Below are 25,347 nucleotides of genomic sequence, written 5' to 3'. Positions count from 1 at the left end.
CGCGGCGGCGGCGGTGGCGGCGGCGGCGGCGGCTCGGGAGGCCGGGCGGGGAGGGGTCCGTGGGGGCGGCTCGGTGGGACCAGCCCCGGCTGGAGAGCGGCGGCGACTCCGGGGCCGGGCTTCGGTAAAGCCGCCGAGGGCCCCGTCTTCCGGCGCTCGCTGGAGTCGGCGGTGATTGTGGCCGCCGCCGCCACCGCCCAGGCTGCCGTCTCCTCCTCCGGGGCCGCCGCCTCCTCCTCCTCCTCCTCTTCCTCCTCCTCCTCCTGGGCCGGGCCGATCCCCTCCCCGCCGCCGCCTCCTCCTGGGCTGGGCCCGCGGTGTCTCGTCCCCTCACCGGGCCGCTCCCGCCGCCGCCGCCGCCTCCTCCTCATTCATCCCCGTGCACCATAGGCGGCACAGGCACCAAGATGTCCAACCGAGTGGTCTGCCGGGAAGCCAGCCACGCCGGGAGCTGGTACACAGCCTCAGGTAGGGCCCGGGCCGCCCTCCGCCCTCGGCCCGCCGGAGCCCGGCCGCCCGGCCCTCGGCGGCGGGCGGGGACCGCGTGGGGCGGGAGCCGGAGCGGGAGCTGGCCCCGCGGCCTGGCGCCCGCCGCCTCCCCCACCCGGGCGGCCGCGGCCGGGGCCTGGCTCCCGCCGCCCCGCGAGCACGCGCCGCCTCGCGGGGAAGGACGGGGTGCCCGGCGCCCGAGCCCCGCGTCCCGCTGCGCCCTCTGTGCCCTCCGGCCCGCCCGGGGCCGCCTCGCGCGGAGCCCGAGAGGAAGTGGCGGAGTCGCTTCCTCCGGCGCCCGGGGAAGGCGGGCGGCCGGTCCCTCAGCCCTACAGTGCCCCGCGCCCGGGGCGGCCGGGAGCGGGAGCACTTTCTCACGTTGCCCGGCTGGGCGCCGGGCTCCGCCGGGGACGGGGGCAGGGAGGGAACCTGTCAGGGGTTTGTCCGCTGGTGGCCCCCGCGGGCGGGGGGGGGGGGCTTTGGGTGGCCTCCCGGCTCTTTTGTGGGTGTTGGCATTGTTGCTGTCACCCTGGGGCAGCTGGAGGTGGCATCAGCACTTTTCCCGAGCAGCCTCTTCATCTCCAAGCGGGTGCTGCACCTACCCAGCGAGTTAGTTGAGGTTTTCACCGAATCCTGCCGGGTGTCTCCAGCTGTCCAGAAAACCCTCTTTATGTAAGAGGGGAGGAGGAGGACGGACCTGCCCTTTAATAAAGCTTCTGGGATTCCCTTCCGGCCCCACATTTCTGGTGTGTTCAACAAAGAAAAGTTCCTCTGTGGTTCTCTAGCAGCCTCCAGTCATTTGTTACCGGCGTAACCAATAACCAGGGGTGACTTCCTCATACGAGCTGGACCACGTTTCTCCTTGCAGATCATTGGGTTGGGTAGTGAGTGCCAAGGTGTTTTGTGAAGACAAAGATTTGGAAGGGAATTCTTTGCTCTGAGGGTGTGAAACGAGCTCAAGAAGTACTTGTACCTTACTGACTCACTGAGGATTTGCTGTGTTAAGACACAGAAGAATTAGGGGGATTGGATTTGCAGCTACTGCTCACAAGTAGCTGTAGCGTTGCATTAAGTAAATAGGCCATTCTATGGTTACAGTGGTTTTCCTTCGTGGATTTGAAATACTTTATAGACATTTAATCATTTCTCTCCTGAAACCGACAGTTAAGCCATTTTGACCAATACGTGTGGAAATGGATGGTGAAATTTAGTGCTGTGCCCAAGACTAAGCAAGTGGTAGACAAGGAATTGAGAAATGAGAGTCCTTGGCTCTTGAATTTGTCCTTTAATTAGTGAATTATTAACATTACTTATTAATGAAGAAGAATAGCCCCCATGGTAGATAAGCTTTTATAAATAATTTTTTTTTTTTTGGCCAGTCCTGGGGCTTGAACTCAGGGCCTGGGCACTGTCCTTGAGCTTCTTTTGCTCAAGGCTGGCACTCTGTCACTTGAGCCACAGCAGCACTTCCGGCTTTTTCTGTGTAAGTGGGACTGAGGAATCAAACCCAGGGCTTCATACATGCTAGGTGAGCACTCTGCCTCTGAGCCACAGTCCCAAATACTCAAATAAGTGTGTTTTGAAGAGCTAAAAAGTATTTTTGCATTCATGGTTACCTTTTCATGTATTCCATGAAGTTTTCAATACCTTATGCAAGTATTTTAAACTTTTGTTGTAGTTTGCATTGGAATGTGGACCAAGTATTCTGGACGAAATCTTATGGGCTCTTGAACATTCTATGTTTGGTGATATAGCCCACACTTGGATTAAGATCAAAGACTCTTTTTTTTTGGTCGTTTGTGGGGCTTGAACTTAGGGCCACTGCTGTCCCTGATCTCTTCAGCTCAAGGCGAGCGCTCTGCCACTTGAACCACTGTGTCACTTTCAGTTTCTAGTGGTTTATTGGAGATAAGAGTCTCACGGACTTTTCCTGCCTGGGCTGGCTTTGAACCACAATTTCAGATCTCAGTCTCCTGGGTAGCTAGGATTACAGGTGTGAGCCACCTGCGCCCAGCTATGTAGAGACTATTCTGTAGAGAATGATATTCTATTCTTCCCTGAATTCTGGGTGAACTCAGTGACACCATTTTGGAAATGTGAGTTGTCATAGAGAACTCTCTTTGAGGTGAGTGTATGTGTGTATATTATGTGTGTACATGATTTTTTTAGTTTGAGGAGTAATTAAGGAATTAAAGGTGAGTCTAAAGTAATGTAGTTTTTGAAACTTAATTTGTAACTGTTTGTGTGTGTGTGTGTGTGTGTGTGTGTGCGCGCGCTAGAGTTAGTTGTAGGGCTTGAACTCCAGGCCTGGGTGCTGCCCTTGAGATTTTGATGCTCATGGGTTGCTTTCTACTACTTGACTTACAACTCCACTTCCAGCTTTTTCCTGGTTAATTGGAGAGATGAGTCTCATGGATTTTCTCCTGTCTGGCTCCTCAGATCTCAGCCTCCTGAATAGCTAGGATTACAAATGTGAGCCACTGGCACCTGGCTCTTAATTTGTATTTTAAAAGTAAAAGAAGCCAGGCACCTGTGCCTCACGTCTGTTAACCTAGATCAGAGTTCAAAGCTAGTCTGGGTAGGAAAATCCTTGAGACTCTTTATTTCCAACTAACCACCAGAAAAACCAGAAGTGGCACTGTGGCTCAAGTAATACTTGAGCTGAAGAGCTTAGGGACAATGCCCAGGCTCATAATTCAAACCCCATGACCAACCAAGAGAAAAAAAAGTAAAAGAAGTAGACTACACACAACAGCATTTAGAATTGGCCTAGTAACATCTATCCTGAATTTTTTTTTTTTTTTTTTTTTTTTTTTTGGGTCTGGTTGTGGGGCCTGAACTCTGGGCCTGGGCACTGTCCCTCAGCTCTTCAGCTCAAGGCTAGCACTCTACCACTTGAGCCACAGCGCCACTTCCGGCTTTTTTTCTTTTTGCTTATGTGGTGCTGAGGAATCGAATCCAGGGCCCCAGGCATGCAAGGCAAGCGCTCTACCACTGAGCCACCTCCCCAGCCCCGGAAAAATTTTATTTATATTGTATTACTTTTTTTTTTTTTCTATTGGATTAGTCTTAAAACATGAGGATTTAGGAAAAACATGTTTGTTCCTGCTGATTCTGTGGTTCCTGTAGTGTTCAGGTTGAACACATAAATTGAGGTGTTCACTTACTCATAGAAATGAGTTTTTTTTTTTGGGTCCGGTTGTGGGGCCTGAACTCTGGGCCTGGGCACTGTCCCTCAGCTCTTCAGCTCAAGGCTAGCGCTCTACCACTTGAGCCACAGCGCCACTTCCGGCTTTTTTCTTTTTTCTTATGTGGTGCTGAGGAATTGAACCCAGGGCCTTGAGCATGCAAGGCAAGCGTTCTACCACTGAGCCACCTTCCCAGCCCCGTTGTTATAGTTCTCTAACTGTTAGATACACATATATTTTCATTTTATTTTCTCTCTTATGCTAGATCCATTGATATAGGGTAGTGTAAATTATCATCTTCCCTCAAGGAATTTGTAGTTTATTTGAAGTAAGTTGTAACTCAAGGCAGCAATTAAAGATTGAGTTAATGCTGTTAGGAGTTCTGAGAGTGGTGTCACTTAGAGTTAGGGTTTGAATTGTGCTTAGAAGGAAGGCATTTGGATGGGCTGGGAAGGTGGCGAAGTGGTAGAGCGCTTGCCTTTCATGCATGAGGCCCTGGGTTCGATTCCTCAGCACCACATAAGCAAAAAAAAGAAAAAAAGCCGAAAGTGGTGCTGTGGCTCAAGTGGTAGAGAGCTAGCCTTGAGCTGGAGAGCTAGGCCCAGAGTTCAGGCCCCATGACCGGACCCAAAAAAAAAAAAAGGAAGGCATTTGGAACAGAAAGAAAAACCATTGAGTTAGGAAACAACACAGATACAAATGTAGGTAAATATAAGCATTTAAACTCAATAAAAATGGGAGGTTTTCAGGGGTACAGTTGATAGGTCAGGAAGTATAGTTGGGAGCTGGAGATGTTTGTGGATATTAGTCATCATAGGGTTGGACTTAGTTGGCAGTGAGCACAGTGGAGATTTCAGAGTTGGGGACTAATATGCAAGTAGCATTTTAGGAAAATTAATCTTATAGTAAGGTTAATCCTTGTTTCTTTATTGGTGCTACAGGGATCAGCACACTGTGGCCCACATCCCCAAATCCAGTCTGTGACTTTTTTTTTTTTTTTTTAAACAGTTGTGGGCCTGAACTCTGGGCCTGGGCACTGTCCCTCAGCTCTTCATTTCAAGGCTAGTGCTCTACCACTTGAGCCACAGCGCCACTTCCAGCTTTTTCTTTTTGCTTATGTGGTGCTGAGGAATCAAACCCAGGGCCTCATGCATGCGAGGCAAGCACTCTACCACTGAGCCACCTTCCCAGCCCCCAGACTGTGATTAAAAAAAAAAAAAAGTTCATTTACTAAGCATACTTTAAAAATGTTAACACGTTGTTTAAAAAATAGCAACTGGGAATGCAACAAAGATCACATGTGGAACTGATAGATTATTTGAAAAAAAAAAATTGGCTGATATCTAGTATAAGTTAGTGGTTCTCAGAGTGTGACCAGAACTAAAGTCTGTTCTTTCCAGATATGGTACATCTTTTCATTTGATCATATGCAGGCCATTACCTTCTAGCTGGAGAATTAGAATTCCTTTTAACCACTGCTGTCTAAATAAGCTAATGACAATTATTCAATTATTCTTTTTTTTTTTTTGGTCGTGGGCCTGAACTCTGGGCCTGGGTGCTGTCTCTCAGCTCTTCAGCTCAAGGCTAGCTCTACCACTTGAGCCACAGCACCACTTCTGGCCTTTTCTGCTTGTGTGGTGCTGAGGAATCGAACCTAGGTCCTCATGCAGGGGAGGCAATCACTCTACCACTGAGCCACCTTCTCAGCTCCATGACTATCATTCTTTTGATCATTTCTTCACTGGTCCATCTTGTCTTTTGGATGAGGTTTGAGAACCTCTTTATTTGTCATCATCTTGTCTCTTGACAGTTCTTTGTTCTACTACTCTGTGTTTGTGTGTGTGTGTGTGTGTGTGTGTGTGTGTGTGTGTGTGTGTTGATCCTGAGGCTTGAACTTGGCCTGGGCACTGTCCCTGAGCTCTTCAGCTCCAAGGCTTGCGTTCTACCACTTGAGCCACAGCACCACTTCTGACTTTTTCTGCTTATGTGGTGCTGAGGAATCAAACCCAGGACCTCATGCATGCAAGGCAAACATTACCACTGAACCACCTTCCCAGTCCGACAATAGGGTATTTTAAAAGTAGTTTTATTGCTAAGTGCTGATCTTGGGGCTTGAACTCAGGGCTTTGTTACTGTCCTTGAGATGTCCCTCTCCACCCCCCCAGTCCTCGGGCTTGAACTCTGGGCCTGCACACTGTCTCTGAGCACTTCAGCTCAAAGTGAGCACTCTACCATTTGAGCCACAGTGCCAGCCCAGGCTGGCTTTGAACTGAGATCCTCAGAGCTAGGATCACAGGCATGAGCCAGCAGTGACTGGCTTATACTATTGTTTTTTTTTTGTAGAATAGATTGTTTTTGTAGAATAGATTGTTAGGTCATGGTTTAGACAAGTTTTAGTAGATTCTGCTGAAGTTGTGCATGCTAGCTTTACAAATTTACACTCCTACCAGAAATACATCAGAGGTCTAGTTACTAAGATCCTTGTTAACACTTGGTGTTGTCAATCAGTCTTTTTTATTTTTAGTTATTATGGAAGGATGTGTACATTGCATTATATTTTTAATTGTATTCTCTAGTAACTAATAAAATGGAACACCTTTTTGGTCTTTGGCTTTTACAAAAATATACTTTTATCGTTATTATGAAGGTGTTATACAGAGAGGTTACCATTTCATAAGTCAGGAAATGAATGCATTTCTTTTTAGGAGAATGTGGCTTCTGGACTTTTGCTTTTGTGACTTGTCTGTTAAGTTTTGTCCCTTTTTTTCTATTGAGCTGTTTACTTTTCATAATGATTTGTGGTTCTTAATTTTAGATACAGTCATTTGTTAATACAGTAAATGTTTGGCAGGTATACTACTCTGTGCATATCCTTTTTGGAACCTTGGTGTTTTAGTAAATCAAGTTCTTAGTTTTATAGAAGTTCTACTTGTCAGTTGATTAGTGTTTTGTTTTTTTTTTTTGTTTCATGTACCCATAGATACATGACACTCTGCAAGACTGGTATTATTTGGTATTATTTCCATTTATAAAGGTGAAAACAATGACTCAGAGAGGTTGGGTGACTTGTTTAAGGTATAACAGGTAAGTGGAAGGACCAATTTGTCTCTAAAATGAGAGCTAAGTGATAAAGAAAGCACTGTAGTCAGATGTTGTCCTAAGCACACAATTTTATTTGTTTCATATTTTTCCCAAACTACAGTATGAATATTTAACTTATTTGCATATTATTTGTAGTTTAAAGCATTTTTTTGAACTTTTCTTTTTGTGTGCTGGTACTGGGGCTTGAACTCAGAGCCTTGCACTGTCAGTTTTTCTACTCAAGACTGCTGCTTTAGAGGATTGCCAATGGCTCATGCCTGTAACCCTAGCTACTCAGGAGGCTGAGATCTAAGGAGTGCAGTTCAAAACCATCCTGGCAGATCATCTATGAGACTGTTATCTCCAATTAACAACAGAAAACTGGAAATGACGCTGTGGCTCAAGTGGTAGAGTGCTAGCCTTGAGCAAAAAGAAGCTCAGAGCAAAAAAAAAAAAAAAAAAAAAGAACTCAGGTGCTGGCCTTGAGTCCAAGCCCTAGGACTGGCAAAAAAAAAAAAAAAAAAAAATCAAGCTGCATGTAATTCTAGCTACTCAGGAGGCTGAGATGTGAGGATCAGGGTTCAAAGCCAGCCCAGGCAAGAATGTTCAGGAGACTCTTGGAAGTGGCACTGTGGCTCAAGTGGTAGAGTGTTAGCTTTGAGCTGACGAGCTGAGGGTCAGCACCCAGGCCCAGGGTTCAAGCCCCACAACTGACAAGAAAAAAAAAAAAAAGTTCGTGAAGCTCTTATCTTCAATAAACCACCAGAAAACCAGAAGTGGCACTGTGGCTCAAGTGCTAGAGCACTTGTCTAGAGCTGAAGAGCTCGGGGACAGCGCCCAGGCCCAGAGTTCAAGCCCCACAACTGGAAAAAAAAAAAAAAAAGATTGCTGCTCTACCATTTAAGCCATACCTCCATATTTGGCTTTTGGATTTGTCTGCTTGGGCCAGAGTTTGAACTGCAACCTCATATCTCAGTCTCCTGACTTGCTAGAGATACAGTCCTAAGCCACTAGTGCCCAGTTGAACATTTTTCTTCCTTTTCTCCTCCTCTTCCTTCTTCCTTCTCCTCCCTCCTCCCTCCCTCCCTCCTCCTCCTCCTCCTCCTCCTCCTCCTCCTCCTCCTCCTCCTCCTCCTCCTCCTCCTCCTCCTCCTCCTCCTCCTCCCTCCTCCTCCTCCTCCTCCTCCTCCTCCTCCTCCTCCTCTTTCTTCCCTTTCCTTCTTCCTTCTAATGTTCTTTTAAAGAATATTACTGGTTTTAATTGATGTGGTGTAAAAGGTAATTCCTCTACTAGGGACATTCATTTATTATCTACCACACTTATCTTACCCTTCTTGCTTTACCAGCTCTATGACCAGTGGAACATTTTTGCTTTTTTTGGGGGGGGGGCAGGGGGGGGTTTGGTCATGGGCCTGAACTCTGGGCCTGGGCGCTGTCCCTCAGCTCTTCACCTCAAGGCTAGCACTCTACAACTTGAGCCACAGTGCCACTTCCAGCTTTTTTTTCTTCTGCTTATGTGGTACTGAGGAATTGAACCCAGGGCCTCATGCATGCAAAGCAAGCGCTCTACCACTGAGCCACCTTCCCAGCCCTTGATTTTTACAATGATCCACTGATGAGGCATTAGGTAGGGCAGACAGTTCTTTGGCCCATCTCTGTTTTGCCATTTTATAGATGAGAAACGTAGACTTAGAGGAGGCCTTATTTCCAGAGACATACTGCTGATAATTGATGGAAGTAGGATTTGAACCTAGACTTCTGACTCTTGGGATCAGCAAACATTTTTATAATTATGAACTAAATGTGTTGAATAATAAGGTAACAAACACATAACCAACACACTTCTTTTTGGTATTTCTGGGGTTTACCAGTTATTATTCAGTGTCTTGCACTTGCCAAAGAAGCATTCTACTTAGCCTTGTAACTAACAAATATATGATGAGGGCTGGGAATGTGGCTTAGTGATAAAGTGTTTGCCTAGCATACATGATTCCTCAGTATTATATAAACAGAAAAAGCTGGAGGTGGCACTGTGGTTCAAGTGGTAGAGTGCTAGCTTTGAGTAAAAGAAGCTCAGGGACAGTGCCCAGGCCCTGAGTTTGAGCCCCAGGACTGGCAAAGCAAAAATGAAAACAAACAAGAAAACTAAATATATAATGAATGAATGTTCATTGTTGTTCATATAATATTAATTCTTGTTTTTTTAATTTAATTTAATTTTTTTATTGTGAAAATACTGTACAAAGGGGTTACAATTACATGGGCAAATAATGAGTACATTTCTTATCAAGCATTGTAGCCTCCTCCTTTGTTTCCCCTTCCAATCCCTTCCCATACTCCCCCCTAATTCTTGTTTTTGATACCGGTCCTCAAGCTTAAACTCAGGGCCTCAGTGCTCTCCCAGAGCATTTTTCTTCTTTTGTTTGTCGAGGCTTGAATTTAGGGCTTGGGTGTTGTCTCTGGACATTTTTGCTCAAGGCTAGCACTCTACCACTTGAGCCACAGCTCCATTTCTAGTTTTCTGGTGGTTAATTGGAGATAAGAGTCATGAACTTTTCTGCTTGGTTGATTTTGAACTAGGATAGTCGTCAGATTGTAGCCTCTTGAGTAGCTAAGATTACAGGCGAGAACTACCAGTGCTCAGCTCCCTGAGCTTTCTTGCTCAGGTCTAGTGCCCCATCACTTGAACAACAGCTCCACTTGCAGCTTTTTGGTGGTTAAAAAGTCTCACGGAGGGGGCTGGGAAGGTGGCTCAGTGGTAGAGCGCTTGCTTTGCATGCATGAGGCCCTGGGTTCGATTCCTCAGCACCACATAAGCAAAAAGAAAAAAGCCAGAAGTGGCGCTGTGGCTCAAGTGGTAGAGCGCTAGCCTTGAGCTGAAGAGCTGAGGGACAGCACCCAGGCCCAGAGTTCAGGCCCCACGACCGGACCAAAAAAAAAGAAAAAAAAAAATGTCTCACGGAGGACTGGGAAGGTGGCTCAGTGGTAGAGCGCTTGCTTTGCATGCCTGAGGCCCTGGGTTCAATTCCTCAGTACCACATAAGCAAAAAGAAAAAAAGCTGGAAGTGGCGCTGTGGCTCAAGTGGTAGAGCGCTAGCCTTGAGCTGAAGAGCTGAGGGACAGCACCCAGGCCCAGAGTTCAGGCCCCACGACCAGACCCCCCCAAAAAAAAAAAAAAGTCTCACGGACTTTCTGCCTCTGCTGGCCACTGCTGGCTTCAAATTGTAATTCTCCTATCTTGGCTTCCCGAGTAGCTAAGATTACAGGTGTGAGCCACTGTTTCTTGGCTAGTCCTAGATTTTTGAATTGGGTCTAACAAAATTTGGTACTTAGAATAGATTTTATTTAACATTCAGTGATTTAGTGATGAACAAATTGAGTTTTGCTTTGTGAAAGTTACTGCTTTAGGGACTTTAGGATAAAACAGACAAAAATTTTTAGTGTTACATTCTGATTGGAGGAGACAAATATTAAGTAAGTACAGTGTAAGACTGGGCCAGTTCTTAGGCATAAGAAAAACCCTATTCAGGAAGCTGAGATCTGAGGAGGATGGTTTGAAGCCATTCCCACCAGGAAAGCCTGTGATTCTCTTATCTCTAGCTAGGAAAAAATCAGAAATGAAAAGCTAGCCTTGATTGAAAAAGCTTAAGGACAGTGTCCAAGCCCTGAGTTCAAGCCCTAGGACTCTATGTGCATGCAAACACCAACCTCCTCTACTTTCCTCCCCCAGTATAAATATTCTAGATAGAGGAAATAGGGAAACCATATGAAGAGTTACAAAGTAGAGTTGCCTTGTAGGGAATGTGAAAGGCTGGGAGCTGAGGTAATTTGTGAGGGATGTTGAGGTAATGTGTGAATAAAGAAAGACTTGGAGGAGGTAAAAGAGCAGTACATTTTCTGGGGATAGATAATTTTAGGTAAAGGGTATGGCAAATTCAAAGGTTTTGAGGCTAGAGCAGGCACGAAGTATTTGATGAATATCAAGGAGATGGGATAGAGCATTGTAGTGGGGATAAAGTGAATGAATTTGGACAGGAGAATACGGTCTGAATCAGGGGAAAAATGGCTAGGAGCATGATAATAGTTTTATGATTTACTTCCTGAGGACCAATGAAAGGAATTTTACTTGAGTGAGATAGTCATTGGTAATAGAATCTATTTTAGAGAATCACTTGGGCGGAGGTGAAGGTAGAAAGGCATGGGGTAGAATCAGGGAGGTTAGGAAAGCTGTAATCTAAATGAGAGATGGTAGTGGCCTGCACTGAGTAATAGCATCAAGGAGTGAATATATTTTGTATGCTGTCCTTGTACATGCTAGGCAGTCATTCTACCTCAGAGCCATTAATCCAGCACTGTGGATGTATTTTGAAGATAGAACTGAGATTTGTTGACATACTTGAAGTGGTGTTTGAGAGAAAGAAGTGTCATGAATATCTCTTATTGAAGTTTATCCCTAAGCACTTGCACAAATGGGGTTACTGTTATCTGAAAAAGGGAAGACTTTTAAGTAAGAGGCACAAATTTGAAGGGGGAAAATTAGGGACTCAATTTTGGTTTGAGATGTCTAATATGAGTGTGGAATATAGGGGAAAGTTATTACATTGATGATAAAGCTAAGGGTCTGGAAATCACTATGAGAATGAAATCACTAGAAAAAGAGGTTCAGTGACTCAGCTGGAGTTTAGAACATTTCCAGCATGAATAGGTTGGGGAAATTAGGAAATACTGTAAGGAGACAAATTAAGTGTCTCATGAGGAGGAGAATGACATATTCTAGATGCCAAGTTAAAAAAAAATGATTTAAGTTTTTTAAACACTGATCACGCAGATTTGCCTAGGCAGTTTTCTTTGCCAAATAAATGTAAGCTTAGCCCATCCTTCTCTCCTTTCCCCCCTCCTCTCCTTGTTCTTCCCCCCCTTTCCCTTTCCTGCCTTCTCTCCTCCCTTTCCCATCTCCACCCTGCCTTTCTTCTCACAGGTGCACCTCTTCCACTGAGCTACATCCCCAGCCCCTCCTGAGTAGCTAGTTTTACAAGTGTGAGCCCACTGGCACACAGCTTCCATCCTATTCTTTTCAGAGAAACTAAGATGTAAGTCAGATACTTTTGTTATTTTTCTTCATGGCATCTTATTTAAACTTCTTACCAAAATAAAAGGTTTTACATTGTATATTCTCTGGTAAGCTTTCTGACTTCATTTTTTTAAAAATTATTTCTCCTTTCATTTATGCGATTGTAGCATTCTTACTGTTCCTCAAATGTATTAAGGTTATTCTTTCTTTAAGACTTTTGCATAGAGCTGGGTGCCGGTGGCTCATGTCTGTAATCCTAACTACTCAGGAGGCTGAGATCTGGGGATTACAGTTAAAAGCCAGCCTGGGCAGGAAAGTCTGTGAGAATCTTATCTCCAAAAAACCACCAGAAAACTGAAAGTGGAGCTGTGGCTCAACACTTTGAGTGGTAGAGCACTGGCCTTGAGCACAAAAGCTCAAGGACAGTGCCCAGGCTCTGAGTTCAAGCCTTATGACCAACAACAAAAAAATGTGTGAAAGTAGCGTCCTGGCAGTTCACTCCTGTAATCCTAGCTTCTCAGTAAGATCTGGGGATCAGAGTTTGAAGTAAGCCTGGGCAGGAAAGTCTGGGAGACTCTTATCTCCACTAAACCACTCAGAAAAACCTGAAAGTGGCAGTGTGGCTCAAGTGGTAGAGCACCAGCCTTGAGCAAAAAAAATCTGGGACAGAGCCCAGGCCCTGAGTTCAAGCCTCAGGACTGACACCAAAAAAAAAAAAAAAAAGTGTGAAGGTAGCTTTTCCAAAGTGTTCTTAGAAACAATTGTACACCCCCCCCCCCCCACACACACACACACACACACACACGCACACACACACACCCACACGCACACACACCCACACACTTTTTTTTGTTTTTGTTTTTTGTCGGTCGTGGGGCTTGAACTCTGGGCCTAGGCATTGTCCCTCAGCTCTTCAGCTCAAGGCTAGCACTCTACCACTTGAGCCACAGCACCACTTCTGGTTTTCTAGTGGTTTATTGGAGATAAGAGTCTCTTGGAGTTTCCTACCTAGGCTGGCTTTGAACCATGATCCTCAGATCTCAGCCTCCTGAGTAGCTAGGATTACAGGCGTGAACCACCAGCACCTGGCTATTTATGTCTTTTTATATAAAGAATTTATGGTCAAATAAATTTAGAGGGACTGGGATTGTGGCTCAGTGGTAGAGTGCTTGCCTTGCATGCATGAGGCCCTGGGTTTGATTCCTAAGCACCACATAAGCAGAAAAAGCCAGAAGTGGCATTGTGGCTCAAGTGGTAGAGTGCTAGCTTGAGCTGAGGAGCTGAGAGACAGTGAGACAGTGCCCAGGCCCAGAGTTCAGGCCCCATGACCAACCAAAAAAAAAAAAAAAGAAAAGAAAATGTTATCTGTTTTTCTTGGTTAGGTCCTGAAACTTGGAATAGATTTGTTATACAGTTAATTATGTGGTCTGTCTCGGTAAGTATTTCATGTTCATTTGAAAATCGTGAGTTTTCTTTGGGTGGTTAAACACTCTATTTATGGTAATTAAGTTGGATCACTGTATTTACATCTGCATTCTTGTTGATTTTCTTTTTTTAAATTTCTGTCAGCCATATCAGGGGTCACTAAGACCACTCTAAGGTTTGATGAGCTATTAGAAGAGCTCACAGAGCTAAGAAATGCTGCTGTTAATTTTATTATATGTATATATATTACAGCTGTTATTATATCTATATATAGAGAGGAAAAGAGAGAAAGGATACAAATTAAAATAGCAAAAAGGAGAACTGCATGTGGTAGAGTACAGGAGAAACCAGGTGCATGTGTCTTTTCCTGGTAAAGTAGTGCTGACTGTGCTTAATTCTCTGTAAATGGTATGTGAGTAGCACGAAGCATTGCCAACCGGGCAAAGTCACCGAGCTATTGGTGTAAAGTATTCCTGGGGTTTACTTAAGTAGGCCTGGTTCATCCTCATGACTGGCCTTAGCTACTCAGATTCTAGCTACTGACATCCTATAAGAGGTCACACTGTGAACAATGTGGCCCAAGATTCACCATAGATCGTATAAATGATCTGGCAATGATAGTTAAAAAGATTTGTGATGAAGTATATATATAACTTAAATGTTACCATTCTAGCACTACTTCAGTGTACTTTGGCGCTGAGTATACTCATAGTGTTTGCAACTATTACCACTATCCATCTCAAAACCTTTTCACCTTCTTCAGCTGAAAGTCAGCATCCATTTCAGTATCCCTAGTCATAGCAGCCATCATTGTGACACCCTTTGTGTCTGGTATATTTCATTTAGTTAATGTTTTCAAGATTGATTCATGTTGTAGCATGGATCAGAATTTCATTCCCTCTTAAGGGTAGAAAATAATCCAGTGTGTGGATATATCATATTTCCTTATTCATCTGTAGATAGACACTTTGGATTCTCTATGTCTTCTAGTTATTGTGAATAGTGCTACTAAGAACATGAGTGTAGCCTGGTGCTGGTGGCTCACACTTGTAATCCTAGCTACTCAGGAAGCTGAGCTCTGAGAATCGTGATTCAAAGCCAGCCAGTCTCTATCTGTAAGACTCTTATCTCCAATTAACTACAAGAAAATGAAGTGTTGCTGTGGTTCAAGTGGTAGAGCACTAGCCTTAAACTGAAGAGCTCAGGGACAGCACCCAGGCTCAGAGTTCAAGCCCCACAACTAACCAAACAACAACAACAACAACACATGAGTGTACTCATATTTGAGTCTCTGTTTCTAGTTCTTTTATGTAAATACCTAGGATTAGAGTTACTGAGCCTTGTGGTAGTTCTGATGTTTAGCCTCTGGGCACTTCCAGGCTGGCAGGCTGCAGCAGGTTCGCCACTTTGCATGCATGAGGTTTGTAATTTCTCCACATTCTTGACAACACTAGTTACTTTTTTTTGTCTAAATAGAAGAAAAATTCTTCTTTTTTTCTTCATTCTTCACTTGAACCACAGCTCTAGTTCCCAGATTTTGGTGGTTAATTGGAGATGAGTCTCATGGACTTTTCTGCCCAAGCTGGCTTTGAACTGTGATCTTCAGATATCAGCTTCCTAAGTAGTTAGGATTATAGGTATGAGCCACTGGAGCCTTGCTTCTGTATTATTTTTTTTTAACATTGTATTTTTTTCCATTACAGCTCCTAAATTGTTATATGTATGTGAAAACTATTTAGGATACTTATATTAATTTTCATTATTGTAATACTTTCTAGTTGATTCATTTGAATTTTTCCAGAAATATATTCATATCATTTTGCATTCATTAACAATTTTACCTCCTTTCCAAATTTTATAGCACTATTGCTTTTTTATTTAATAGTGTTGGTTAAGTATATACCTAGAAAGCTATAACTAATAGTGATCATGATTATAATAGAAATGCTTCTGTGTTTTCCTATCATACATATATTAGGCTTCTAAGTTTATAAATATTAAACTTTCTTGATAATTATTACTTTTTTTGGATTCAGGAGTTAGGTATTTTTTGTTATTTGTTTCCTGGAGATAATAGGAATGAAGCCTGAAAGCTTTCTTGGGAAAGTTATCTTCCCTGTGTCTTTCTGGTGTTTCCCAATTCTTCCCCTGCCTCGTCCTCCCCAACTCTCCCCTCCCTTCCCCTGTCTTCCTCTTTTTCCCTTCTTTCTTTTTTGTTTTGGTTGGCTGTGGGGCTTGAACTCATGGCCTGGGCTCTGTCCCTCAGCTCTTCAGCTCAAGGCGAGTGCCCTACCACTTGAGCCACAGTGCCACTTCTGGCTTTTTTTCAGCTTATGTGGTGCTGAGGAATCGAACCAGGGCCTCATGCATGCGAGGCAAGCACTCTTACCACTGAGCCAGCTTTCCAGCCCCAGATCTTAAGTAGCTGGGATTATAGGCGTGAGCCACCATAAGTCTTAAAAATTAAAGCTGTTCTTTGAAAAATTATTCCTATGTCATCTCTATGTGTGTGTCTCTTCTTCCTTTCTCATTTGATTGTATTATGCGTTTTTTTTTTTTTTTTTGTTCAGTCCTGGGGCTTAAACTCAGGGCCTGGGGCACTGTTCCTTAGCTTTTTTGCTTAAGGCTAGGGCTCTACCACTTTGAGCCACACAGCTCCACTTCCTTGCTTTGCCTTTTTACACTTAGCAAATTTAATAATTGAAAATCTTTTTACAAGAGTCATTCTGCTTATAACAATCCCCCCCCTTTTTTTGAGGAGTGGTCATTTCTTATTCTAGTTTTTCAGAAAAAGTTATGATACATTTACTATGATGATCTATGTAAGGTCCATTCCTTGACAGCTAACAGACCTCCCCAGTACCTGCGTAACCTAAGCAACTGGGACACCTGGAAGAGGTCACATCTGTATCTGCTGAGGTCACATCTTAATCTGATGTGGCCACACCTTTCTCCCACCTGGTCCCACCTCTTACCTGGTCCCACTTCCCTTTACCTGGACACACCTTTCCCCTCCCCTCCCCTATATAAGGCCTAACCAATGGCTAGATGATCTCTTTTGCCAGCTGCGTAGAGTGCCAACCTTGCCTGGTCCCAGCAGGTCTACTGAATAAACCTACCACTTACCTGAATACCATGTGCGTGCGTGGTGCTGTTCTTACTCGGCCACCTCTTTTTAAAAACCTAACAATCTAGAGTTGCTTAACATACAAAATGGCATTTGATTCTAGTACTTGTTTTCAGTCTATGTGAGTTATATCTATCAATAGCTATCAAATTAGAAACTAAAACTGAGAAACTTTAAAAATATTTTCTTTTAATTTATTTGTGAGAAACAGTAAGCTTGGCTAAGTTTTACGGGATATTCTCAGGTGTTTTGTAGAATGTTCCCTCAATCTGAGTTTGATGTGTTTTTTTTTTTTTTTCATATATTAGGTTTTGTGTGTGTGTGTGTGTGTGTGTGTGTGTGTGCGCGCGCGCGCGCGCGCATGTGTGCTTGTCTGTTGGTTGTGGGGCTTGAACCCTGGGCCTGGGTGCTGTCCCTCAGCTCTTCAGCTCAAGGCTAGTGCTCTACCACTTGAGCCACAGTGCCACTTCCAGCTTTTTCTGTTTATGTGGTACTGAGGAATCTAACCCATGGCCTCATACATCCAAGGCAAACACTCTACCACTGAGCCACCTTCCCAGCCCCTAGATTGTGGATATAGAGATGGATACTATAGGTTGAAAAGGCCTCACATGATAAAAATCTTAGTGAGTTAACCTTGATCCTTCTGTGAAGATATTGTGTTTGCCAATAAGATACCAGTGATTTTTATCCAAAATTACTTTGGAGTCATCAGAGTTAAGTGCAAATACATTAACAAAAGCAAATAATGTTTTAGCATTATGAAAATGCTTTTGACTTGACAGACCTTCTGAAAGGATCTTAGAGATCACCAATAATTTACATGCTATTTTGAGAAGTACTGAGTACACACACACACACACACGCGCGTGCGCGCGCGCGCGCGCGCGCGCACATACACACACACACACACACACACACACATACACACACACACACACACACACACACACACACACACACACACACACACACACACACACACACACACACACACACCCTTACCCTTCCTTGACAAATAAAAATGAGGAAAAGAGAAAAAAAGAATTCTTCTTTGTAGTGGTTCTCAATCTTAATTCACCTCCCCCACAGCTGGCATTCCCTGTGCAATCTCACATACACTTTTCCATTAGTTACAGTGACTCAGTTTGGCATAAGTCTCAAGAGAGATGTAGGGAAGTGTAATTTATAAGTCACCAGTGATTTTGATATATTTCTTTGCTTTTCACAAAATATAATAAGGAATGATTGGGTAGAATAATTGATAGTTGAGAATCAGATACATGTCCCTCCTTCTTTCCCATCTAAGTTTCACAAAGATTTGTTTTAGGATATAAGAGAGATACATTTCCTGTTCGGATGATGGTTCCTATTGGTAGCTTTTAAGCTTTCTGAGCTAGGAGAGTACTCATGGTTATGTCATTTAATAACTCCTAATCCTTACGCAATGGTTTTGGATGGGTAAGATAGTTGAGACCTACCTAAAATATTTATAACCTTTTGGACCTTCTTTTGCCTGTCTTGCTTTTCCTTCTTTTTGTCTTTACCATCCAAAAAGTTCTCAAATTTTTACCATTTCTGAGGATAAAACACTTAGAAAGCTCCTCCTGTGTCTCTTTAATCTTGTAATTTAACATTCAAAAGGTGGTGTTACATTTTCTGTGTAACATGTAAGATGGTCTGATACACAGCGCAGTTAAATATCTAGTGTTTTGAACCTTTAGGAAGGAAAGTGGATTGCTCAGCGCAGAAGATGAGATCACCATGATCATTTTTGTATTTATTGCTCAGATTGGAAGGTGACATCACTACTATATTTTGTGCTTCCAGTGCCCGGCGCAGTTTCTGGCACAGACAGGCATGCACTCACCGAATGCTTCATGAGTGATTGAATGACTAATCTAACTTATTAATATTTTTCTGACACCAGTTTTCCAAATAAATGACAAAGTACATATTATATTCTGTTTGTTAGTGTGTTTATAAATGCATGTTTTAGAACTTAAAACAATGTGACTCTGCTAATTGATTTTCTCTTGTACTTAGACCCCTGAGGTAAAGCTTCCATAATTTGGCGTTTGCCTGCCTGTCTTACTTTAGCTTTTGTCATTCTCTCTCTTGTTTGCCATATTTTAGGGTTTTTGAAAACTAGTCATTTTTTTTCTCTCAGGTTTTGTACAGTATGGTTCTCCTTATCTGGAGCCTCTTGTGCTTGTTGTTCCCTTCCAAAAGACAATCTTTCCCCAGCTCTTTTCTTGGTTCTTCTTCATTTACTTTTTTTTTTTTTTGTGTGGTGTAGTGCCTTTTCTACTGCACGTTGCATAGCAGTGAAAAAAAGTTTATTTATTTATTTATTTTGGGGGGGGGCGGTGGTGGGGCTTGAACTCTGGGCCTGGTTGCATGTCCCTGAGCTACCACTTGAGGCACTTCCAGCTTTTACTGTTTATATGTTATTGAGGAATCAAACCCAAGGCTTCATGAATGCTACCACTGAGCTGTGCACACTACCAGCCTATTTTTCAGATTTCTCTGCTGAAAAGTTACTGTTTTCCATTTCTATATTCTGTTATTTGGATATTAGTCACTGAAATTCAGCCTACATTTTTGGAAAGGAAGTAACTGCTTTTACTATTTGAGTTTTTTCTTTTCTTTCTTTTTCTTTTTTTTTGTTGGATGTGGGGCTTGAACTCAGCCTGGGTGCTGTCCTTCAGCTCTTCATCTCAAGGCTAGTGCTCTACCACTTGAGCCACATGGCCACTTCCAGCTTTTTCTGCTTATGTGGTGCTGAGGACTCGAACCCAGGGCCTCATGTATGCAGGGCAAGCACTCTACCACTTTCCCAGCCCTGTTTTGTTTTGTTTTGGGGTTGGTTGTGGGGCTTGAATTCAGGGCCGTAGTTGTGTCCCTAAGCCTCTTTCTGATCAAAGCTAGCACTCCATCACTTTGAGCCACAGCTCCACTTCTGGTTTTCTGATGGTTAATTGGAGATAAGAATTTTGTGGACTTTCTGGCCCTGACTGGCTTTGAACCATGATCCTTGGATCTGAGTTTCCCGAGTAGCTAGAGTTAACTTAACAGCTGTGAGTCACACCTGGCTAGTTGTATTTTTCTGTAAGGGAGATTTGCTCTCTTAACCCTGGCCCTTGTCTTCAATGATTTGTTTATGTCATATGGACTAGAGTAGTTTAATTTATTTTGTGCTTTGGGAGGTAATCCAAACCCCACACTTGTTCAGATTTTTCTTTTTCTTTTTCTTTTTTTTTAAATTTTTTTTTTTTTGCCAGTCCTGGGCTTGAACTCTAGGTCTGGAGGCTGTCCCTCAGCTCTTCAGCTCAAGGCTAGCGCTCTACCACTTGAGCCACAGCGCCACTTCTGGCTTTTTCTGCTTATGTGGTGCTGAGGAATCGAACCCAGGGCCTCATGCATGCAAGGCAAGCACTCTACCACTGAGCTACCTTCCCAGCCCTTGTTCAGATTTTTCTAGCTTTGGTCATTGGAATTTTTTTTTTGTCTTTCCTTTTTTTTTGGTACCTGTCCTGAGGCTTGAACTCAGAGACTGGATAGTATTTCTTGAGCTTTTTTTTACTCAAGGCTGGTACTTTACAACTTGAGCTATACCTCCAGTTCTGGCTTTTCGGAGATAAGAATCTCACGGGCTTTTCTGCTAGAGTTGGCTTCAGACTGCAATCCTTAGATCTCAGCCTTCTGAGTAGCTAGAATTATAGGTGTGAGCCACTGGTGCCCAGCCATTGGAAACATTTTTATGTTGGTCCTTATTTCTTTTGATATGTTTCATCCTTTTCTTTTTAGCACTTACTTGCTTTCCACAATATGCTCCCAGCATCTCTTATTTCACGGATCTGGCTATAAAATGCACCATTGCTCCCAACATCCTTGCTTTTTTTTTTTTTTTTAACTTCCTTTCCTTCCTCCCCTCCCCTCTCTTCTTTCTTTTTTTAATTTCTTTCTCTCTTTCCCTCCCTCCCCACTTTCTCTCCCTCTCTTTCTGCCAGTAAGAGGGCTTGAACTCCTTAGCTTTTTTGCTTGAGGCTAGTGTTCTTTGACTCACAGCTACATTCTGGCGTTTTTTTCTTTTCTTTTTTTCTTTTTTTGGTGGTTAATTTGAAATGAGAATTTCACAGATTTTACTATCCATGTTGGCTGCAAAACTTGTTTCTCAGATCTCAGCGTTCTGAGTAGCTAGGATTACAGGTGTGAACTCTAGCACCTGACAGTAGTTTTTTTACATTATTTATTTATTTATTTATTTTTGCTGGTTGTGGGGCATGAACTCTGGGCCTGGGCACTCACTGTCCCTTAGCTCTTCAGCTCAAGGCTAGCGCCCTACCACTTGAGCCACAGCACCACTTCCAGCTTTTTCTGCTTATGTGGTGCTGAGGAATCGAACCCAGGGCCTCATGCATGCAAGGCAAGCACTCTACCACTGAGCCACCTTCCCAGCCCCTACATTTTTAAATTATTATACCTTTAAGTAGTTGTACAAAGAAGTTCCCATTCTATAAAACAGTATGTGAATTCAAGGAGTCTGACAAGATTGTCACCCATCGCTCCTAACCCATCCCTTCTCTCACTGTTTTTAAAAATTGAGATTAGATGATTACATAAATTTCACATATTTCACAGTATTGTGGAATAGTGATCCTTGGTTAAAGTCACAAACATATTTTCACCTTCACAAGGCAAATTGTCATTATCATGGTCTATAAAGTTTGTGTATTCTATGAGCTTTGACAATACAAATTGTTTCTTCCATATCAGCACCTGACAGTTGTTGTTTTTTTGCTGGTTGTGGGGCCTGATCTCTGGGCTTGGGCACTGTCCCTCAGCTCTTCAGCTCAAGGCTAGTGCTCTACCACTTGAGCTACAACACCACTTCTGGCTTTTTCTGCTTATGTGGTGCTTAGGAATCAAATCCAGGGCCTCATGCTTGCAAGGCAAGCACTCTACCACTGAGCCACCTTCCCAGCCCCAGCACCTGACAGTATTAATAAACCTTTGGAGACAGACAAATAAAGTGAACATTAAAGAAAACTCTTGGTAGATATTGGTTGGAGTTTCTATGTGTATTATAATTATTCTTTGGTATCTATATTTTAAAGTTTTTTGTTAGGTAATTATTTCATAAAATGACACAGTCTGAGAAAATCTGATTGTAAGCAAATTGTTATCCTAAGAAAAAAATTAAAAACATTTATACATTTGTAAAAAATTGTAAAAACACTTTGTATAATGTGTAAAATGCAGGCTGACTATAAAAAGTAACATTATTAGAAGTTTGGGAAATACATTTTGTTAGAAAAAATGCTAAGTAACAAGGAGATAGACTAACAGGTTTTTTGTTGTTGTTGTTGGGCTTGAACTCTGGGTCTGGGCACTGTCCTTCAGCTCTTAAGCTCAAGGCTAGCGCTCTACCACTTGAGTACCACTTCAGGCCTTTTCTGCTTATATGGTGCTGAGGAATTGAACCCAGGATCTCATGCATGCAAGGCAAGCACTCTACTACTGAGCCACCTTCCCAGCCTCAAAGGCTTTTTTTTTTTTGTCCTGGGGTTTGAAATGTGGGTCTGGGCACTGTCCCTCAACTCTTCAGCTCAAGGGGAGTGCTCTACCACTTGAGCCACAGTGCCACTTCCATAGAGTAACAGTTTTTGAGCCATTGTTCAATATAATAATATTTTATATTAGAAAACATATTGAATAAATCTAGTTCTGTCTGGGCCTGAGCGCTGGCCCTCAGCTCTTCAGCTCAAGGCTAGTTAGTGCTCTACCACTTGAGCAGCACCACTTCCGGTTTTCTGGTAATTTATTGGAGATAAGAGTCTCACCTTCTTTCCTGCCGGGCTGGCTTTGAACCATGATCCTCAGATCTCAGCCTCCTGAGTAGCTAAGCTAGTATTATATAGGCGTGGGCCATCGGTGCCCAACTGGATCCAGTTCTTGTCTCAAGGGTAAGATAATAGAATTTCTGGATTCTTCTTAACATTAGGTATTGAGAAGCTTATTATATTCTAGGCATATACATTTTTATTTTTCTTAGTATAGCCACTATACAACAAAACCTGTTCAAATTCAGTATTTGTGCTAGTGTTTTAAGCAGCTGACTCCATAAATCAGAGCTCTTAATCACCATTTCATATTACTTCCCATCCTGGGACTTGAACTCAGAGCCTGGATACTGTCCATTGAGTTTTTTTTTCTTAGAACTAGCACTTTACTGCTTGAGCCACAGCTATGCTTCTGGCTTTCTGGTGGTTAGTTGGAGATAAGAGTCTCTCAGACTTTCCTGTCTGTGCTGGCTTTGAACCTGTCCTCAGATCTGAGTCTCCTGGGTAGCTAGGATTTCAGGCGTGAGACAACAGCACCCATCCATTCAAGTCTTTCAGTATATTAACTTCCTAGACTATTAACCATATCTGCTTATGTGAGAATAAAATGCTAGGAAACTAACATGACATTGTAACTTTCGGAGTTTCAAACTGCAATGTAAAAACCAAAATTATCACACGAAAAATCCCAAATGTATAATGTTAAAATACTTCTACTATGCATATTTCATGAACTCCACAATTGACATAAATAGGGGCTGGGAAGGTGGCTCAGTGGTAGAGCGCTTGTCTTGCATACCTGAGGCCCTGGGTTCGATTCCTCAGCACCACATAAGCAAAAAGAAAAAGGCCAGGAGTGGCACTGTGGCTCAAGTGGTAGAGCGCTAGCCTTGAGCTGAAGAGCTGAGGGACAGCACCCAGGCCCAGAGTTCAGGCCCCACCACAGGACCCAAAAAAAACAAACCAAAAATATGAAATAAATACTCTTACAAATAATGTATCTTATATTCACTTGTGCAGTTTTTTTTTTTCTTTCCCTTTAGTTTTTCAGGTCTGTACTGGGCTTTACTCTTGCTAGGCAGGCACTCTTACTGCTGAGCCAACTCTCCAATCCTTTTTTGTGATGGTTATTTTTGAGATAAAGTCTCACTTTCTGCCTGGGCAGGCTCTTGAAGTCCTCTTATTTTAGGTGCCCAGCTCTGCTGAGAAGTGGTCTCTGGAACTTTTCTGCTCACACTGACTTCAAATTATGATCCTCCCAGTATCAGCTCCCAAGTAGTTAGGAATTCGGCATTAGCCATAAGCACCATCTTTGCTCTTATATATTTAAAGATTTTTATACTTGTGCCAGTACTGGGGCATACACTTACACTCTCACTTGACTTTTTCCACTCAAGCCAGACACCACTTCCTGCTGATTAATTGGAGATACAAATCTTATGGACTCCCTTTGTGTTTTTTTTTGTTTTTTTTTTTTGGTCGGTCGTGAGTCCTGAACTCTGGGCCTGGGTACTGTCTCTCAGCTCTTTTTTTTTTTTTTTTTTTTTTGGGTCCAGTTGTGGGGCCTGAACTCTGGGCTGGGCGCTGTCCCTCAGCTCTTCAGCTCAAGGCTAGTGCTCTACCACTTGAGCCACAGCACCACTTCTGGCTTTTTTTCTTTTTGCTTATGTGGTGCTGAGGAATTGAACCCAGGGCCTCAGGCATGCAAGGCAAGCGCTCTACCACTGAGCCACCTTCCCAGCCCTGTCTCTCAGCTCTTCAGCTCAAGGCTAGCACTCTACCACTTGAGCCATAGTACCACTTCTGGCTTTTTCTGCTAATGTGGTGCTGAGGAATGGAACCCAGGGCCTCATGCATGCAAGGCAAGCACTCTACCACTGAGCCACTTTCCCAGCCCCCCACCCCCCTTTTTTTGTTTTGGGTCCGGTCATGGGGCCTGAACTCTGGACCTGGGCGGTATCCCTTAGCTCTTCAGCTCAAGGCTAGCGCTCTACCACTTGAGCCACAGCGCCACTTCTGGCTTTTTTCTTTTTGCTTATGTGGTGCTGAGGAATTGAACCCAGGCCTCAAGCATGCAAGGCAAGCACTCTACCACTGAGCCACCTTCCCAGCACCCCCCCCCCCCTTTTTTTTTTTGCCTGAGCTGGCTTCAAACTGGAGTCCTCCGATTTCAGTTTCCCAAATAGGATCATAGGTGTGAACCACAAGCACCCACCTTTGCTCTTGAACACTTTCCTCCACCCCTCCTGTAAACAGCAGTTCCTTTATTAAATGCCTGTTCAGCTGAAAACTACAGCTCCATAGGAAAGGCACCACAGAATTCTGCAGCAGCAACAGGGTTTTCAGTTGGTCCTCTTAGTGAGAAAAAAGTTAAAATAATTTCTAAGAATGAGATAATTGAATATTATGTGTCATGATCTAATCAATAAAGTTAAAGCACAGTAATTAAAAAAAATTTCAGGGCTGGGAAGGTGGCTCAGTGGTAGAGGGCTTGCCTTGCATGCATGAGGCCCTGAGTTCGATTCCTCAGCACCACATAAGCAAAAAGAATGACTGACCAAAAAAAGAATAGGCTGTCTGGCTTTGACTCATTCCTGTATCCTAGCTCCTCGGGCTGCGATTTGAGGATTGCACTTCAAAGCCAGCCTGGGCAAGAAAGTCTGTGTGACTCTTTATCTCCAGCTAAACACCTAAAAAGTCAAAAGTGGAGCTGTTGCTCCAGTGATAGAGCATCAGCCTTGAGTTCAAAACCTCAGTGCCAGGCCCTGAGTTCAAGCCCTAGGAAGAGGACAAAAAAATCTCAGTACTCTGTGGTCCAATCAGAGTTGATAAGTAAAATGTATTTGTTTTGTTTCTTTAGTTGTTTGTAAGGCTTGAACTCTGGCCTGGACACTGTCCCTGAGCTCTTCAGCTCAAGGCTAGCACTCTACCACTTGAGCCATAGCCCAACTTCCGGCTTTTTCTGTGTTGGTGTACTGAGGAATAGAACCTGGGGCTTCATGAATGCTAGGTAAACACTCTACCTAGGCCAAATTCCCAGCTCTGATAAGTAAAATTAACTCATTTAGTATAAGATATCCTGGGCTCATTTTGAATATTTTCTTCCCCAATTATGGAACT

At 43.4% G+C, this 25,347-nt stretch overlaps 1 protein-coding gene across 1 annotated transcript in view; it reads left to right on the top strand.

Moving 5' to 3' along the window:
- The first annotated feature begins 136 nt into the window (after nt 1-136).
- Nucleotides 137-25,347, top strand: part of Memo1 (mediator of cell motility 1) — a 110,218-nt gene continuing 85,007 nt past the window's right edge. Inside the window, exon 1 of the mRNA XM_042696658.1 lies at nt 137-468. Coding sequence (XP_042552592.1) covers nt 408-468 — 61 coding nt within the window. The 5' untranslated portion in view covers nt 137-407. The remainder of the gene's footprint in view (nt 469-25,347) is intronic.

The sequence above is a fragment of the Dipodomys spectabilis genome, unplaced genomic scaffold, assembly GCF_019054845.1.
Source record: "Dipodomys spectabilis isolate Male_0828 unplaced genomic scaffold, ASM1905484v1 ptg000210l, whole genome shotgun sequence".
Classification (NCBI taxonomy): domain Eukaryota; kingdom Metazoa; phylum Chordata; class Mammalia; order Rodentia; family Heteromyidae; genus Dipodomys; species Dipodomys spectabilis.
This window is presented reverse-complemented; position numbering and strand designations above follow the sequence as displayed.